The sequence below is a fragment of the Phytophthora parasitica genome (assembly GCF_000247585.1).
Source record: "Phytophthora parasitica INRA-310 unplaced genomic scaffold supercont2.43, whole genome shotgun sequence".
Lineage (NCBI taxonomy): Eukaryota > Oomycota > Peronosporomycetes > Peronosporales > Peronosporaceae > Phytophthora > Phytophthora nicotianae.
The window spans coordinates 1-18767 of record NW_008649029.1 but is presented as its reverse complement, the minus strand read 5'-3'; the positions used below and the strand labels follow the sequence as shown (position 1 = coordinate 18767).

General features: G+C 47.1%; 7 protein-coding genes across 7 annotated transcripts; 1 reads left to right on the top strand and 6 right to left on the bottom strand.

The window, feature by feature from the left end:
• Window positions 1-17: 17 nt before the first annotated feature.
• On the bottom strand, window positions 18-1610 carry PPTG_14396 (hypothetical protein). The gene is made up of 2 exons (XM_008911668.1): window positions 900-1610; window positions 18-833 (listed from the first exon to the last, which is right to left on the bottom strand). Exons 1-2 carry the CDS (start codon window positions 1561-1563, stop codon window positions 202-204), a joined length of 1296 nt encoding a protein of 431 aa, XP_008909916.1. The 5' UTR covers window positions 1564-1610; the 3' UTR covers window positions 18-201.
• A 682-nt stretch (window positions 1611-2292) lies between these two features.
• Window positions 2293-3162, bottom strand: PPTG_14395 (hypothetical protein; the record flags this gene model as incomplete). Its single annotated transcript, XM_008911667.1, has 4 exons — window positions 2293-2478; window positions 2559-2756; window positions 2825-2989; window positions 3073-3162. The coding sequence occupies 4 exons, from the start codon at window positions 3160-3162 to the stop codon at window positions 2293-2295; spliced, it is 639 nt and encodes a 212-aa protein (XP_008909915.1).
• An 829-nt stretch (window positions 3163-3991) lies between these two features.
• On the top strand, window positions 3992-5190 carry PPTG_14394 (hypothetical protein; the record flags this gene model as incomplete). The annotated part of the gene is made up of 2 exons (XM_008911666.1): window positions 3992-4952; window positions 5165-5190. 2 exons carry the CDS (start codon window positions 3992-3994, stop codon window positions 5188-5190), a joined length of 987 nt encoding a protein of 328 aa, XP_008909914.1.
• Window positions 5191-7473: 2283 nt separating this feature from the next.
• PPTG_14393 (hypothetical protein) lies at window positions 7474-7741 on the bottom strand (the record flags this gene model as incomplete). Its single annotated transcript, XM_008911665.1, has 2 exons — window positions 7474-7589; window positions 7636-7741. The coding sequence occupies 2 exons, from the start codon at window positions 7739-7741 to the stop codon at window positions 7474-7476; spliced, it is 222 nt and encodes a 73-aa protein (XP_008909913.1).
• Window positions 7742-10725: 2984 nt separating this feature from the next.
• Window positions 10726-12257, bottom strand: PPTG_23565 (hypothetical protein; the record flags this gene model as incomplete). The annotated part of the gene is made up of 4 exons (XM_008911664.1): window positions 10726-10790; window positions 10887-10934; window positions 11412-11466; window positions 12030-12257. 4 exons carry the CDS (start codon window positions 12255-12257, stop codon window positions 10726-10728), a joined length of 396 nt encoding a protein of 131 aa, XP_008909912.1.
• A 730-nt stretch (window positions 12258-12987) lies between these two features.
• Window positions 12988-15576, bottom strand: PPTG_14391 (hypothetical protein). The gene has a single exon (XM_008911663.1). It carries the CDS (start codon window positions 15420-15422, stop codon window positions 13098-13100), a length of 2325 nt encoding a protein of 774 aa, XP_008909911.1. The 5' UTR covers window positions 15423-15576; the 3' UTR covers window positions 12988-13097.
• Window positions 15577-16252: 676 nt separating this feature from the next.
• Window positions 16253-18729, bottom strand: PPTG_14390 (hypothetical protein; the record flags this gene model as incomplete). Its single annotated transcript, XM_008911662.1, has 1 exon — window positions 16253-18729. A coding segment is annotated over one exon (2376 nt), but the record flags the coding sequence as incomplete, so codon positions are not given.
• Between the last annotated feature and the right edge of the window lie 38 nt (window positions 18730-18767).

Genomic DNA, 18767 nt, shown 5'->3' with positions numbered 1-18767 from the left:
AATATGATAAACTGTAGGCCATACTGAAATCAACACTTTTCGTTGCATTGGCACATGTCACATAATAAAGAGTACCGTGACATCTTCATTTTAGACCGAGTCGGTCTATTGCAGTTTTCAAGCTCCAAAATTGCTGTCTACAAAATCTCCAGCTCATTCTACTGCAGTTCTACATGCATATAACGCAGCTCTATGGTATTTCTACTGAGGAACCGCCCAGCTTCCGAACTGACTCAGACGAGCATCGATGCGGGCAACAATCTCTGGGTCAAACCCTTCGATTCCGTTCTTGTCTAGAATGGCGAGCTCCTTTGTGGTCAAGTATACCACATTGTCCGGGTCCAGTGGTCGGTCCGTTCGCCAGCGAGCCAAGTACAGGCGGTCGTGGCCACCATTACGCGCTCCACTCACAGAGCTACGTCCACGCCAGATTTCCTGGTACACGAACTCAATCTCGTCCTTCTCCAGCTCGATTTTGTGGCCTTCGTGGAACAGCACGTGTTCACGTTGTTGCAACTTCTGGTACAGCTTGTTGCGCTGGTCACGTGACAGTCGTGCCACCGCCTCCGGGTTGATCTTCTTACCAGCCAGATCACACAGAACATACGCCGCCATGGACTGTCCGAAGAGCGCGGGCATCGTGCCCAACACGGGGATCACCCGGATGCGGAAGTTCTCTACATTGCCAAACTGCTCGGGATTCTGCGCCTGCTCAGCATCTAAAGGCAGCAGCTTACACACGCTCTTCTCACTCGAGAAAATAGTCGTGATCTCCGACGACGAAATCCCCTTCTTCTTTAAGAAGTACCGGATCTTCGTCGCAAGCGGGTCACCTATCACATAATAACAAAAATACATGAGCGTTTGCTACAACTCAGTCACACCGCAGTGTTACGTACGAACAGCGTCCTTTAACGATCCAATCTGCAGACGAGTTGGGTCAGCCTTGGCACCAGCTCCAGTCGCTGTGATAACTTTGAGTCCCTTGCGAGTCACAGCCTCAAGCAGCGCACATTTGGTCTTAACGTCGTCAATGCAGTCCAGCACGTACGTGGGGTTGCCTTCCAGCAGTTCGTCGGCGCTGTTTGCCTCGAACATGACGGCCATGTCCTCGACCTCGCAGTCCGGCACGATCTCATGCAAGTGGCGCTTCATGGCTGTGACTTTGGACAGCCCTACGTCACCGCGGGTGGCCACAGCGTGGCGGTTCAGTGAAGACAGCGTGACATTGTCAAAGTCGATGAGCCGAAGCTTGCCGACGCCTGAGCGCGCCAACATGTGCGCAGCGTGGGATCCAACACCACCGAGCCCCACAACCACCACGAACGCGTCCTTAACCTTAGCGAAGCCCTCGGGCCCAAAGAAGGCGGAAATGCGGGACAGTTGCTCCTCCAGCAACTCCTGCGCAGAAGCATCCGTTCCGCGCGGCGTCGTTACAGCCGATTTCGACAGATAAGAGCTGCGCTTGAGCGCAACTTGGTACACGTATTGCGCCGCAATTGTAGCCGCCACGCCGACGCCGAACGCAGCCGCGAGTTGGCCGCTGCCCACCGTCTTGACCATCACTTGAGTATCAGTTTCTAGTGGCTAAAAAACACTGGTTTGGATTGACTACCTGGTAGTGTTTGTAAAGTCAATAACTTTTATTGCAATCTTAAAAAAAAATTAAAAGACGACGAAAAGACAAAGCCCGGGGTTGTTGACTTAGTAGCTCTGGTGCTTCTGTTGCTTAGGCGGTTGAGCTGCAACTAGTTGCTCGACGTTTTTCTTTAGGTATTGCTGCATATTTAAAAAAAAAAGTGTTGTGAGAATCACGTAAGCGTCTAGAACAATATCTCTAAATATTGTAACTCCTTACCAAGTCCTTCATGCGCCCAAACAGCTCCGATTCTAAGCATTCGATCTGTAATTAAGATCAACCAATGTGGTAAAGATCGTTATTCCGCACAGTAGCCAAAGCAATATTTCAAGTCTTTGGTCGTGGTGGGCTCACCAGGTCCGAGATACAGCGACACATCATCGGGTCTGGCTCCGTTGGTTCCTTGAACGCACTCGCTTTAGTCTTCCGCCCACCACCGCTTACATCTTGACGAGAATTTGAACGTCGTAGTGAATTTTTTTTAAGAGTAGCCTTTATGTGAGAGGCTTTCATATCAACGCAACCGATACATTCTTCAAGTTTCGTGGAGGCAAGCTTTGCTCTCAGGGTGCTGCTGAATGATTGCCTTATCAACGAAGTGTCAGAGTCACCTCAAGGTGATAGTGATTGAGCTAAATCGTAACAGTGCTGGCTCACCGAACAACTTGCAGAGTAGAATCCATAAAGTCGAGCTCTCCTTCTTCATCTGGGGTTGTGTCCGCATTTTGGTCACCAAGGGCCACATTCGACGAAAATTCACTATTTCGCGAGCTTTCAACTTCGCCCAGGTCCAATACGTATCTATCGATGTAACCCTCCGGAGGCGTCTTCAGCGAATTCTAAGGAGAAGACGGAGAGTTCAATTTACCACACTGGAGTGAAGAATTGTTGCATTAATACTCAATTGCAGGAAACCTACCGAATCCTTTGGGATAAGGTTTGTATTGCTGAACTTCGAATCGGAATCTGACAGACGTAATGCCTCCTGGCGGCGCTCAAAACCATGGTACGAACGAACGGCATCAGGATAAGTTCGGTGAACGTAATCGTGGATCCAGTGCAAAAACTCAAAATGCTCCTGAAAGATGCCCTGAACAAGTTTTCGAATGGGAATCTCCTGCAATGTGATGAGAGGTTCCATTTAGAAGTCTACAATCTATGAAATTAATCCAGCGAAGCGTGCACCTTTCGGATGTCGCAAACGTGAAAGGTACGCCGAAGTACCTTCAAATTGTGCTCGTACTCCATCTCGGTTCTAGCGTGAAAGTTTAGCCGCTGCAAATTGACTTTGCCAGGGTACAAGGCGTCGAAGATCTGGCAATACGCGATACCGTCTGCGAGATGTTCAATCTGCATAGCCACGAGAATCAATTTCGCATTCCGTAAACGTGCACGTGTCGGACGAAGGTTTATTTTTCCCAGAGCTTTCGTACCTTGGTATAGTCTGTCTGGAGGAACTCGTTGAGCCATGCAAGAAGTTCCAAACGGCCGATACCTCGCCATTTTAGCTTCCGCAGGCTCATTTCAATCAGCTCAACTTCCAACTGTCGTCATTGTCAATTTTATCGCATGCTATTTCCGTCATCACATCTTAGCGTGTTTGAACACTTTAGTAAATGAATTTCTCATTGTTGACCTCGTTTCACATGTCAACTATGCATCGAAGCACACTTAATGGCCTAGATTTTGAAATCAATAGGATATAGGAATTCCAAGCAGAATCAACCACCGTGTTCATTTCAAGAGTTTTGCGGCTGTTGTAGTACAGTACTAAATCAGAAAGAGTACAGCTATTTTAATAGTATTAAAGCATTTAAAAATGCTCATACAGTTCTCCTCATGCCCAGATATTTTTCTGGAACAGGATTATCCTGTCCAAAAGTGTCAAAATTTGGACAGTTGACCAAAAATAAAAACTGATTTAATAGAGCTAAGCGTTATTATAATGAAATGCTAGTGGTTTTAGCCCAAAGATTAGTTTTGTAAGCAAAATTATGCGATTTATAATTACAGTTGATAATATTTGGAAGGATTTTGTACAATTTTGGTAAAACGTGATCAGTTTTTTGGGCAAACTGTCCAAAAATTTGGACACTTTTTGGACAGGAAAACCAATTCTTCATGGTAGCTACTTCCTCCGTCCGAAAATATAAGCGGGTCCATACCAAAAAATATTATTAATCTTAATATCGCGCGTTGGGACCTATGTATTGGTTAAAAACGAAGAGCACAACAAGACGGTTCGAACCGCGGTCCTCCCGCGATATTTGGTGGTCTTAATGAAAAGTAACAGTCTACCAAGTACACCAGGTACACACCATTCCAGCTTTAACCCTTCGCCAGCACCTCAAAATGACCACCAGTGCTCCAATGAATACGCGTAAACGCAAGAATCTAACTCCGAGTGAACGGGCGGAAGTCATTGCCTTCCTACTGAAAGTCAGCATCGAACTAGAGCCTCCGATAGGTGCTATTGCGGCGTGCTCGACTAAATATGAGTGCAGTGACGACCAGATCGCCCGTCTGTGGCGCCGGGCCCTTCAAGACATCAAGAGCGGCAATGCCATTAACTACGACAGTGACAGGAAGGGCAAGAGCGGCCGGAAGACGCGGTTAACGGAGGAGTTCCGCCACGACCTCAGCCACGCTATCGAACTTACGCCATTTGAGGAACGAACTGACATTCGCACTTTAGCGAGTTCCCTCGGTATTGCCAAGTCGAGTCTTCACGATTACTTTCTTGCTGGTGCATTTCGACGTCACACCACGCGGCTAAAGCCGTTATTGTCGGATCAACATCGGGCTGATCGACTCAAGTTCGCCTACGGATTTGTACATCGGGGTCCACGCAATACGCGAGTGTTCGACAGCTTCATGAACTACGTTCACTTAGATGAAAAATGGTTCTATCTGAAGAAGGAGAACCAGCGATTCTATCTGGGAACGCACGAGGAACCTCCCCATCTTACTGTCAAAAACAAAAACTACATCGTCAAGGTCATGTTCCTAGTTGCTGTTGCGCGCCCGCGGTGGGACAGTAAGCGTCACCGGATTTGGGACGGCAAGATTGACCTATGGCCATTCGTTGTGTACGAGCCGGCCGAACGATCCAGTAAAAACCGACCGGCCGGCACACTGGAGCTAAAGACCTACAATGTCGACAAGGACGTGTACCGCCAGGCATTGTGCCGGATGGTCATACCGAGCGTCAAAGCGGTTTGGCCATCGGGCAAGCGCGTGTTTCTTCAGCATGACAATGCTAAGCCACACGTGGCTGCGGACGATCCCGAAGTGGTTGCTGCTTGTAGTGATGGTGGGTGGGATATGAGCATTAAACCACAACCAGCCAATTCTCCTGATTTCAACGTCAACGACCTCGGGTTCTTCGCGTCAATCCAATCGCTACAGCACAAGAAGAAGGCAAGAACAATTGAAGACCTGGTCAGCAACGTCGAGGAAGCCTATAGCCAGCTTGAGTATAGCACTATTGACAAAGTGTTTGTCACGCTACAGTCTGTGCTACAGGCGTCCATGAACGTCGATGGCTGTAATAAGTATCAGCTTCCGCATCTATCAAAAGAGCAGTTGCGCATGAACAACGGTCTCCTTCCACTTTCATTGACCTGCAACGACAATATTTACGACAAGGCTACGATACTTTTAAGTTCGATTGAACAGGATAAAGTAGATAATGTCCGAACTTAACCCTTATATTACCGGAGAGTACCAATGCTGGGGACCCGCTTATATTTTCGGACGGAGGAAGTACTATTTGTACGCACGTAGTGGCTACTATATTAAAAAAAAGTCGTGCTTCGCACGAAGAATTTCGAGAATGGCATGTAAACAAGAACTACTACTTAGTACAAACTGTGCAAATAGTGCAGGTGAGTGGAGTTCGAGTGATATTAATCCCTTGCAGCGATATGCTACAGCATTACCACGGGGGTTATGTCACGGAGGATCTAAAGCGTGCTTCGTTCGCGAACAAGAAGTCAGGTTACTCTGTCACCTTTTTGCTTTGGTTATCTCCTTTTCCTATCAACTGTGCGACGCTTTTGCGCGTTGTTTTTGGCTTCAACTGCGTAGGTCCTTTTCGATCTGTTTCTAGATCTAAACTGTTCGGACAGTCCTGGGAGGCTGTGGTGAGCTCAACCTCCAATGCGTGGCTTTGGAGCCTCACATCAGCTCAGCCGTTGACCACAACCTCCTTGTGATTGGGCTATGGGCAATTGCCTCAGCAAGGGTCTGAATAGGACCAACAGTGCAATATTGTACTCGAGATTTCCTTCTTGCGAAGTCCGCTCTTCCAAGTGGCGCAGGTTCTCTGAGAGTGCAATCGCTCCGCTTCCCAGCTCCAAAAATTAACAGTTGAGAATAAGTCCCTCCTGTATTCGATAGAAGACTCCAACGCGCATTTAACCGCAGAAGTTCGTCGAGCTGGCAAAATAATTGGAGCTTCGCAATTATCAATAACGCAGGTTCTGTTGCTGGTCCTTAGGCTTCTCACAGCATCTATAAGGAATTTCTTGGCACAACTAGCCGAGTGAGTAGCATCTGGTGGCGACATAAATAGAGATCTGTATAATATACACTTTGTCAACCAAATCCATCGGTGTATACAAATTCAAACCTTGAGTTGCTTTGCGGCACCATGCTATTACACGATCAGCAACATTGTGTGAGTGCCCAGGCAGTAAAAAAAAAACACAATATCACTTTCTTGTAAGGGAAAACCACTGATGGAAGAGCAAAAAACATGAGGACCACCTTTGACTTATTTTGTCCGACACAATTGTCAAGTAAGCTGAAACTGACCTCAGCCGGAGGGAGGTTCGAGAGCAAATTGCCGAGTAACTTGGCAAGATGATAGTTCAACCGAAGACTGCATAGTGCGTCCGCATCCTTGCCTTGGGCTCTTTCGTCGTAGAAGTAAACGTGATTGATATTGTTGTCGATATCCGCCACGACAAAGTTCTGTAGAATCAAATTACTATTGAAGTAATCAACAGAAGGACGAATATGACCATAATGAGGCATTGATATTCCACCGCCAAAGTCTTCTGCTTGGATCAGCATTCGGCAATACTCCAAATCTGGAGTACTATGTTCATTCCCAACTGCATCACCAGAAATGTTCACGTCAGATCTCTCTAAATCCCCATAATTAACTGATTCAGATGTTAATGTGCCATCGTGATCGTTCTCTATATCACCTTCCCCATGAACTTCATCGGTTTCAGTATTTTCGCTCGAAATGGTCTCAGAGCCATCTCTATACTTGTTGTCGCTATTAATTTCGTCGACAGTGTCTAGAATAATTAATTATGGCAAATACTGCTCTGGTGCATGCAGGGCGGCGTAGTTTTTAATGAAAGAAGAAACGAATCTTCTCTGACCAATGGCTTCGTCCAGATGCATTTTCTTTTTTAATAAAAGAGCGTCTCGTTCGTCATCGCTGATGTCGTCTTGTTGAAGTTGAATATCTAACTTCACGCAGCAATCGCACACGTCTGTTGCGGTCCTTGTTAGGCGAACGCCCGGGTAAATACAGTGGACATACTGTATAAAGCGTGAATAGCTCATAATTCGTGAAGGTTAGGTGAACACGTTTGACTTCCTCTTCATATCGAGAGTGGACGATACGCCAAGTCAGTTTGGGCTCCGTAAAGTATTGCCGCGGTCTACGATGAGGACATGGAAAACCGTCCTCGAGGATCTAAGTTTCACAGTGAGTTTTAAAGATGGCAATATCACTTTCACTGAAAGAATGCCACGGTTTGGCTCGTTCTCGACGTGTGTGTAGCGTGTCTACTCCATTTTTATTGCATCTCTTATCCTGGCCACTCGGCTTCCTCCAACAGTACAATAGCACGCACTTCACGCTCCGAAAAACCATGCTGAAGAAGCTGGTAAATCACACCTTCAGATTGCTCCCACTCGCGGCCTCCTACGCCAGTCTCCCAGCTATTCATCCCGAATTGCTGTAATCTTACCTTCACCGAGGGTCTCGACTACGCGGGCATACGCTGCCTCCTTCCTATCCACCCGTTTCTTACGTTTCCGCGGAGGTACCTGTCCCTGTGAACCACCCGAGGCCATGGTTGGGAGCTGTTGTGCTGCTTCAGGAACGAGATCTACTTGAATGACCCCTGGGTTATCTTAAATAATATTCATTTACATATTATGTAAACGGTCAAAATAAAAATAAATAATTAACTTGAGATGCGGTATTGGATGGGGGACCCCGGGGTCGGGAAAAGTTAGGGAGCACCCTCAGGCTGAGCGGAGCACCCGAGCAGAAAAAGTGTAAGCACATGGCGTTAGTAAGTTGAAGTTATTGGAACTAAAAATATCTTTTTGGCCTTAGATTTCGTGATATTTATATTTACTGCGGAGAGGACGAAAGCCCATATCGTATAACGGCCCAATATTCTACAACTAGACACCACCTACCTTCGATCCACTATGTCCGCTCTTGCGTCTGCTTCCTCGACTGAGATTGAATTATCGCCGGGTGAGGTGAATGAATAGCAGCAGTATCATCTCCCCGCGCCACCCGAAATGGAGTACGAGTCTGAAGAAGCTGCGAAGCCGCGATTCATGCTTGGACCAACGCACATCGATATAATGTGTCAATGAAAAAGTTGGCTCTAAATGGAGAAGGAAAAGTCCGCTACCCCTTGAACGAATGTGACCGGGTTGGTAAGCCGAAAAATACAAGAAAACTTAAGGATTTACACCGCCAGCGCCCAATGGTAACGTCAAAGCGCTGTGGTTGTAAAATGCGCCTAAGTATTGTGGCGGTCGATTCATCGGCTCCAACTGAACCGTGGCGTATTGTACATACAAAGGACGGTAGTCAGACCCATAACCATCCTGCTGCTTCAAACGTCCGTGTCCATGTCACCCACAGACAATGTGATACACGACGAAGGACCACTGGAGACACGTCCACGTCTGATTTAGTCTCTTTGCAGCTAAAGCTGGGGTTTCGACATCTAAAATCTACGCTACCATTATAATGGCCGATGAAGACTCTCTTGTTCTCCCATCGGATATTGCCAATACCAAGAAAGCATCACGGTTGGAGCTGTTGGCGACACAGACCAATACAGAGGCGCTGTTCTCGTTACTGGAAAAGTACAAGTTCCATTATACTTACAAAGTTGATGATTCCTCCAATAGACTGCAGTATTTACTGTGGGCTCACCCGACAACTACAAAGCTGGCTAAACAATTCATGGATATTCTCGTTCTCGACTGTACTTATAAAACTAATAAGTACGGGATGCCACTATTGAATGTGATAGTTCTTATTGGAATGAACACTATTTTACCAATAGCGCAGATATGGCTACCAGGTGAAAGCGAGCCGGATTTGTTGTGGGCTCTTAATCTCTTCTAGAAGAAAAATCGATTCCGATGCCTAGGATAATTGTTACAGATAGAGACTTGGCATGTACAAATGTTACGGAGAAAGTCTTTCCGTCCTCGAAGAAGTTGCTGTGTCAGTGGCACATCCGCCGAAACGTTCTGGTTCAAGCTCATCGGAAAATTGTCGTAGCACAAGTACCTGGAGCCTCCTCGCTGGTGATGAAAACCATGAAGGAATTGGAAGTTGACAGGTTCATGGCTAAATATGATGAAACAATTAACGCTGCTACAGAGAGTGAGTTCAATGAGGGGTGTTTGGCATTAAAAGACCTTAACAGTGACATTGACGCCTATTTAAGCCGACATTGGTGACCATACAAGACCAAATTTGTTCGCTGTTGGATAGATTCATTATGTTATTTCGGATGTGTGGATACTTCTACTGTGGGAGGTACTCATATCATGATGAAGTCCTTTCTAGATAACGCACTGGGTGATAGTGACCGTCTTTCAGCAACTTCTTCCCTGGTGGTCTAGAGCGGCTACAAATAACAGTGTGCAAGCTGCAAAAGCGATGTCCACAATCCCACAATTATTTCGCGACGATTTATATTCTGCCGTCGTGAAAAATATTTCCGTGCACGCTCTGAAGGAAACTCAGAAGTTGTGGAAAATGGCACGTAAATTGGTAGTGCAAGGTACTAGACCGAACGACTGTACTGGTACAGAGCGCCGTACTCAAGGTCGACCGTGTCTTCACGATATGGTGAAAATTATCGAATCTAGGGGCGTATTAAAGCTCTTACCAGAACAGTTCGACAGACACTGCACCTGTGCGTGGTTACCGACCGAGTGGTTGAGCCTGTTCCAAGGACTAAACGACAACGAACATGTGAACAGCCACGGCCTCACCAAGCTGGATACGGCGTTGGTGGTACACGACGCGATCCATCAGGGTTTGAATTGTCAGGACAAACTGAATTGACGACTGACGCAAACGCAAAATCGTTAACATTTCAAGAGTTTCTCGAGCAAAACACTGAAGACTTCCAAAACGCATTTCTACTACCTCGAGCATGGGGGTACGCTGGGCAGCGGGATCTGGATGACTAGTTTTCTAGTGTGGTGGTAAAATATTTTATACCGCATTTTACATGATTTAATGTTTATCAGAAACAAGGATAGTTCTATTAGATCTTCAACTTACTAACGCCATATGCTTACACTTTTCCTGCTCGGGTGCTCCGCTCAGGGTGCTCCCTAACTTTTCTCGACCCCGGGGTCCCGCCATCCGTTTCATATTAAGTGGGTCCTGGGTCATTATTATGGATAACCCTGGAATAAGCGATATCGTGGTATTTAATCCATAAAGAACATAATAAATTAAAAAAAACATATAAATTACTTGCAGTTGCATGTTGCACGAAGATGCGAGCGTCGCCGACAGAGTTAACATTCAGGTGGGTGATTCAAAAGCAATACAGGTATAAATTATTAAAGGTATTTGTTAATCCCACGCAATCAATGACTCTCAGTTTTTGTACAGTAATTTATTAAGATTTTGGGACAATCTGACCATTTAATTTACGGAGATATGTGTTTTTCAAATTCTGTAAGAGCACTGCCGAAAAGTTAGACAAAAGCTATATTTCCCTTCAGAATACAATTGTGGCCTGGCACCGGTCTGAGAAAACGTGGAGTATATTTGCCTACGGGTGATAATTGGGGGATCCCGACGTCAAATTTGACTGCTCGATCACCTCGCGGCGTATTACTAATGTAAACAGATAACCAATCAGACTCCGCATATTTGTATCAGTATGAACGCATGGTACATATACAAACGATCCTTCTCATTTATTTGACCTACCACTGTCTATATCTGCAGCCACGCCATCGGTGGCGTGGAGCACCGGGACTAAGAATGCTAAAACGTGGAATACGGAGAGGCGCTCGTTATCCCCACCTTCTCTTTCCTCCCATTCGTTGATGAAGCTCTTTGTTTCTTTTTCTAGGCTCATTGAGAAGACTGTCGCTCGTATCCCCCTCGTTTCAGTCGTGTTTTACTATGAACCGGTGCGAAATCTGCCCGTAGTAAATTTACGTTTCTAGGTTGTCGCACGCTAAACGCGGCAATTTTACTATTCATTCACTCCACCGGTGGCAGTGCTCTAAGGGTATCAATTTTACGAATTCATTCACTGAAGTATAACAAGACAATTGATGTTAAGAGGGCACGATTATAGGATCTAATATGAACTAAGCGAGGAAATCGGATCCCCGGTAGACTCTGAAATAAATTTCAGAGATCTTCTATTTTGTTTTTTATAATAATAAACATCGATCGAGCATACTGCATGCAGAACAAAAATGACTACTTGATAGAGTGTCTTACCAACTAAAGATGGGTTAACTTTATCGAGTTGCTGGTCGGCCTGACCCCTTGGGCCCTGTTGAATTGACGAGACGGGTCCTGTTTTTCGGTCAACTGTTTGTGTCCAATGTGCTTAAGAAAACGGCAATTGTTGTTTTTCCTGTATCAACTCACCACTTCAAGGAACACCGTGACAGTTAAGAGCACAGCGACGATAACAGGGCAAAGATGGCCGACGCGGCCAAACGCGCGTTATGTTATAGTAGTAAATATTTTTATCGGGTGGTAAGGTTTCAGGGGACGGTAAGGGTATTCTGCAGTTTGGGAAGGCACTCGTTGGCTAATATATTACCGTACTCGGTTCGCATGAAATTTATAACTAGGGCTGAGGCGGGGGCTGGGATAGCATCGGGTCACGGAAGCGTTATTGGCAAGAACGTTGAAAGCTCTCCTCAGCCGTTCACCGATCAAACCGCCTGGAGAATTGGGTTAAATCACGAAAAGGATAAGCAGATTTTGGAATATCAAGGTCTAAAGTAAAAATATTTGTTGCTTATCTTTTTTCCACTGTTTTACTAATGGAGCCCACGCGGATGGAAAAGTTTCTAGGACGTTTCCCACTGCGCGTTATATTCACACATTTTCTGGATAAGCAGCAGAAATAAGCTCCAGCGAGATGATGATGTCCGTAACGAGCGCCGGGTACAGCCAGCGTTTGCCGAGCAGTCCGCGGCTCAAGCGGCTCTCGCGCTGCTTCACGCGCCAGTTCTTCCATAACAGCACGCCCACGCATGTCTTCAACTGAGCAATGGCGCGGGCCTTAGTCCTGTTGCGCACTAAGAAGCTCTGAAATTTCGAGGATGACATAAACTGTAAAACTGTCCAAATATTGCAGGTAAGTTGAGATCGATGGAAGTATGGTGGTGGTACAGCCCTGGTACAAAAATGAAGGGATAGGAGAGACGTGAAAGGACGTGAAAGCGTGACGGACGTTTTTGAATACAACTTTCAAGACAAAAAATCGAAGAATAACGAATTAATCGCCTGCAAGCTGCTCTGCAGCACTTCGTACTGCTATCCCAGGAATATATCGTACTACTAGTAGCATGATGGATACTTCAGTAGTATTTTTTTGAGTCACTTCAAAGATAACCTTTTATTTTTATGCTACTAGTATTTGATCTTAAAGCTTATAAATTACCGGGATTTAATTATTTCATCAGCTCACATACATGTATCAGCTCAAATTAAATTTCAGTCGGGTGACCACTTCAGAAAGCCACTCGCCAAACGCAGCAACGTCCACGTCGCGTTCGACTTCGAAGTGCACCGTGCTAATGCCTCCTGTATGTTGCCCACGTGCCTTCACACTTCGCTTGACTCCATTAGCTGCATCGCTCTGCGCATTGAAGCACACTGCATCGAACGTCTCTGACGTTTGCCTGTGATGTTATTGTAGACCAATTTGCTGCAACAATTCCAGCGAGAAAACCTGATTTCGAGCTCTGCAGCGTCGGGCAAGAAGAGACGCAGGAATTTTGCAGACTCGGACTAGTTTTAATAACTCTATTAATAAAAATGACAAAACGATCTCGAAGTAAATTCTACTTTTATTGAAAGGGGCAGCACATAAAGACTGCCTATATAAAAGTAATCGAAGCACATTGTAAGGCATAATACACGTCATACATGGCCATAGAATACGCATTACTCAAGGAAGACACCGTACGGGTAGTCACCAGTCTGCAATGTGAACGTAGCGCAAAGCGGGTTCGCAACAGCAGTCTCGTTGTACACGTCGCAGTCGGTTTCTGGCTTGATCGCGATCACATAGTCTGTGTCCTCCGCAACCTGCTTCATGCCACTACCAATCTGCGGGTAGTACACACTCCAATCATCAGCCGTAAGCGTGAAACTCACAGTCTGAGTCTGTCCAGGTTCCAAGCTGATCTTCGAGAACTTCTTCAACTGTTTCACCTCAGGTACTGAGATCGAACGGTACGGTTGTGTGAGGAATAGCATCACAGTCTCCTTGCCAGACACACTACCAGAGTTCGCGACGGTGACAGACACGTCGATGGAGTCGGAGCTGGAGGTGACGTTGGCCTTACTGAGAGTGAGGTCGGAGTAGGTGAATTCGGTGTAGCTGAGACCGGTACCGAAGTCCCACTGCATTTCGCAGTACTCGGAGTCGGCGCATTGAGTCGTAACACGGTGGTTGTAAGGCATCAGGACGTTGCCAGAGTCCTTCGGGTAGGTGATTGGCAAGCGTCCACTGGGGTTCACCTGACCATAAATGATCTCGGCCATCGCCTTACCACCCTGTTCACAAGCGAGCAGACCGTGCACCACGGCGTGGACGTTCTCCGGGAGATCACCAAGCAGACGCGGGCGGCCTTCGAAGAGGACAACAATCACCTTGGTTTCAGTAGAAGCGAGTTCCTTGACGTACTCAATCTGGCCAGCAGGAAGAGCAAGGTCGTCAATGTCACCAGTCTTCTCGGCGTAAGGGTGTTCACCAATAACAGCAACCGTGTACTCGGCCTGACTGGCGTATTCCTTTGCAGTTGTCATATTGACGTCTGAGTAGTTTCCGTTCACATCCAAACCATTGAAGTAGGTCACCTTGTCGCCACCAATAAACTCCATGCCTTCCTTGACCGAAATGCCGTTAGGGAAGTTTTCGTTGCCGGTGTAACCAGGCCAACTAACGCTCCAGCCACCGCATTGGTTGCCGATATTGTGGGCCGAGTGGCCGGTCAGGAGCACGGAAGACGAAGTGGAAATTGGCAGCGTGCTGTCGTTGTTCTGGAGCAGCACAATGGACTCGCGAGCCATCTCCAAAGACTTCTCAACGTCGGCATCGTTGCGAACCTTGGCAACGTCATCGGCTCCGGGAATGGGGGAGTCGAATAGACCCAATTGCAGCTTGGTCTTGATGATGCGCTTCGCGGATTCCTTAAGACGGTTAAGGTATTCGGGGTTCTGTTCGAGCAAGAGCTTCGTGCTGTTCAAGTACACGTCAGCAACTCCCATGCTCATGTCGATTCCCGTGTGCACGTATGACATACGAACGGCCTCGTCAACAGTGCGTGCAACGCGGTGGAACGAGTTGAGAGACCCCATCTCACCGAAATCGGTGACGGCAAGTCCGTCGAAGGCAAGGTCCTCACGCAGCAGTTGCTGGAGAATCTTATGGTTGCCAATAGTGGGGATCCCGTTAATGGAAATGTAGTTTTCCATGGTCGTCAACACTCCAGCGTCAATAGCGGCCTTGAACGGCCTCACAAAATAGTTGAGCAGATCGAAGTCAGAGATTGCAACGCCATCTTTATCGTGACCCGTGGGGGATTTCGAGTAGGCCACAAAGTGCTTCATGCACGCTGCAGTCTGGTTGTTGCTTTGCAGCCCGCGAATGACAGCATCGGCCATCACGGATACGAGGTGAGGATCCTCACCAAAGGTTTCGTAGGTGCGTGGCCACAACGGGTTGCTTGATATCTCGAGGATAGGTCCAAAGACCCAGGGGATTCCAGCAGCTTGGGTGTCCTGGCCAGTGACGCGACCCATTTCGTAGACCAAGTCGGGGTTGAACGTAGCAGCACCGTTGATCTGAGCACCAAATAGTGTCGTGTTCAAAATGAAACCAGCACCGTGGACCGAGTCAATGCCGTATATCATGGGGATGCCGTCGTTCTCTTCCATGACGATCTCTTGGATGCGAGTGATGATATCACGCCACTCTGCAACGTTCCATCCGACTGCACCGGTAAGTTCGTTGGGGCCGTTCGTGAACGGCGTGGTCAAAAATGACCCCACGTGAAGCTTGGCGTAGTAGCGCACGAGGTCCTCGTTCAGTGAGTAGTCTTCATTCAGGACAGAGAAGATGGCAACCTGGGCCAGTTGGCCGACGACTTGGCTGTCGGTGAAGCTGTCGACAATGGAGTTGGCACGGGCATCGAGGTCGTCGGCAGACGTAGCCACAATCCCCACCGCGGCGCAGCAAATTGCGAGAAGCCACTTCGTGAGCATGGCTGGCTTGGAGTTTCTTGTGCTCTTGATGGTGAGTTTGGAAATGAGCTATCGAAAAGCAAATCAAGCAAGTCCTGAAGCTCAACGCTGCTCGGAAGCCACCACTCCTCGACTGGGGGAGGTCCACGAAGAAACGTGATGGTGCATTGCTTCGTATTTACCGTTTACGTGCGCATGACGTCGCGCCAGCAACCGTACCAGGCTACAATCTGTAGCGAAGAGTAGACTCAGCCGAATTGCTTCAACTTCGCAGCGTTATGCACGGGGTCGACTAGAGTGATTATGGTGTTAGTAGGGACGCGTAGGCATTCCAAGCCTGAGGCCAGGTTGCCTAGTGAACAGATAAGTTCATGTTGCCTATAATGTTGTCGAGGAACTACAGGATGCAGTACCGGAGCTAGTAGGCCACGCAAATACGATATTCTGCGATGCTTCCACGATACATGTACAAGCTGAAGACTGAAGACAAATTAACGTTAATCTGCGTGCTGCTTGGAGAAAGTCTGTTTCGCAAGTCGACAGGGAAACGCATCCATGCCCGCAAGTCCATGTTATACTCGCTCAAATACTGAAATTCAAGACAGCTGCGGACATCTTCAACATGCCGGCTACAGCAATGCTGCGCAAAGGGATCACGGCAATGGAGTGCATTGCATAACCTTACTGTGATCCTATATATTCACCAAGGATCGTTTTCTTGAATGGAGCTCACTGATGATTAGAAAGTGACCAACCACTGGAATTCTTGATGGCCTTCAACCACGCTATCCTCGACGCTCCAGCACCAGGTGAATCGATTTCTCATACTTAGTAAGTCGTCCTTCAACACGCGTTGTATTCGAGTATATTTATGTTAGGAATTCTACGGGTGCATGCAGCATACAGCATACTACTAGTATGCCATGAGCTTTATGCGCAGCTCATTCTCACATCATGTAGATCCGCGTGCAGTCGCTTGACGCTGCCGACCATAGTGACGGACACGATTCGAACTGGCACATTTCCACTGCAGGAACGATCTCAACATTAGAAACTGCATGTTGCGTCTGTGCAATTCTTTTGTTGTGATGGTCAATGATTGCTCCGTCTCCTTGAGATCCAACTGAAGCTTGCGTTGCTTTTGCATCGCTCCTCTCAACGACCCCACGGCGTCTTCCAGTAACTCAATGTTGGAGTCATTGAGTCTTTGTCGAGACTTTTCTGTCCCTGTCATTGAGCTGCTTGCACTTGTTGCACCGGGTGCCGCACTAGCTGATAGGAAGTTCACTTTCTTGGAAAAAACTGTCTTGTCATTAGCCTTGCGAACGGAATTGGGACCGAGAGTCTGACTGAGTTTATTCACTGAACGAGGAAGTCCCAGTGAGTTGAGACCCTCTACAATTCCCTTAGAAGCGGAAAGCAAGTCGCGCGACTGGAACACTTGAGCTCTCGCAGAAGGCGAAAGTGCCTTATACGCAGTGGCAAAGTCCCACGCGGCTTCCACAACATGTTGTTGACAGGCAGAGCGGCGCTCCATTTCCTCGATAAGGCGCTGATTTAAGCCCACTAAGTCCTTTAGCTCGGCACACTTCCGTTGTACCGACTTTAGTTGGTTGTTTCGTTCAGTATACTCGGCGATTTTACGATCCACCGCCACTTTCCAACTCGCCACCTTTGTGTTAATTTCTACCAAGTAACCGGTTAGCTCATCGGCTCCATGAGTATGTGAGGACTTCACTCGCTCGTTAGCTCCATTCTTTCGTGCAGGTTCGCAGAACTTACGAACTAGTTGAATACAATTGGCCAAAGCCATTGTCGTAGTTGGCGAAAACGAAGCTCGAAGGAGGTCATTCGCGCTGGCATCTAATTTTGCTTGGTACTTTCGTACTCGAGCTTGATATTTCCACTTCGCGAAGCATTGAGTCTGTTGACTTAGCAATAGTTTCTTTGCAAGCTGTCGTGCAAACACAACACCGAGATATTGCAGCTTGTGGAGTTGTTGGTTCTCCAATTTGGCTTTCAACTTGTGCCAAGATTGAAGGTGAGTGATCTTCTTCAGTTGATCGATTGTACTGGAAGCCTCCTGCAATTGTGCAGCAAGACGAAAGCTCTCTTGCTCGCATGAGTTTGTCACCAAGCACTGCACGAAATACTTCCACTTCCAATGCTTTAATTCTCTCTCCAGAGTTTCAATTACCTCTGCTGCTTCGCCGTCGTCACGTCCAATAGCTTCTAGCCACTCTGGATGTGAAGCCGACATGGTAAAGGCTGAGGTACTGTTGCTTAAGAAATTTTCTTCCTGCACAACAATTTGTGGTGAAGCTGGTTTCGGAACGATCCGACATTCGCCTTCATCCGACGATGAGTCTTTCTCTCTTGCAGATTCTTTGCGCTTTGCTAGTTGAGACTGTAGTGTGTGATATCGTTTCTCCACTATACTTAACTTCCCCAAAGTGACTGTAACTCGCTCTGCAAGCCGACAGAATGTGCGCTCTGTTCCTCGTTGACACGCCATAAGCATTTCACGGAATGCTCGCTGTTGCAGCTCTGGACGTGCTTGCAATGTTTGGACCAGTTTAACAAGTGCCTTCTTCTCTTGCTCTATGACACGACGCTCTCGCTCCATTGTTTGATGCTGTTCAGTCAAAGAATCGATCTCTTCTTTAAGAGCGGCTTCATCCTCGAATCTTTCTTGAGTCTTTGCTTCACGATCAGCATGCAGTTCCTCGACCATTCGTTGCAGACTATACTGCTCTTCCGATAGACTTTGTACATCGTTCTCCAACTGCTGCTTGTCTTCACTTAGCGTGTTGCACTTGTTCATCCACATGAGCATAGTTGTCTTGGATTCTGCCAGCTCTTGGGATAAATTCTTGACGCGTTCGCAGTTCTCTTGCTGCGTAGTGTTTAGAGCTGCTTTATCGTTCTTCAGTTCCTGCTCAAGAGACAAATATTGCTGCCTCACAACGTCCAATTCGTGTTGTATCCGATTAACCTTCATATTGTGTTGAGTTGTCTCAGCTTTGTTAACCTTATTAGCCTCCGATAAGGCTTGCTCCATTTTATCACACTCAGACTTGGTCGACGATAGCTGTTGTTTTAACGATTCAATCTTCTCCTGAGTCTGCTTTAACTCAGTCAACTGTAGTGCTGAAGCCCCTCTCTCCACCTTTTGCAAACTTGTCAGGAGTTCATTTCCCTGTTTTAACTCCTCAAATCCATTTTCAAGACGTTGATTCTTCCTCTTGAACTCATCAAGTGTTTGCATCAACCTCTCGATTTCACCCGCTGATCTGCGCTTCTCCACCTCAAGATCGTCGTAACCGCGCTGTAATTCAGATAACTGTACTCTTAGATCAGCAATTA

Bases quoted from the DNA above. Each gene is read 5' to 3' on its own strand.
- PPTG_14396 (XM_008911668.1), bottom strand. From the start codon at position 1,563: ATGGTCAAGACGGTGGGCAGCGGCCAACTCGCGGCTGCGTTCGGCGTC. The intron at 834-899 runs GTACGTAACACT...ATTATGTGATAG, and splicing joins ATCGTTAAAGGACGCTGTTC to GTGACCCGCTTGCGACGAAG.
- PPTG_14391 (XM_008911663.1), bottom strand. From the start codon at position 15,422: ATGCTCACGAAGTGGCTTCTCGCAATTTGCTGCGCCGCGGTGGGGATT.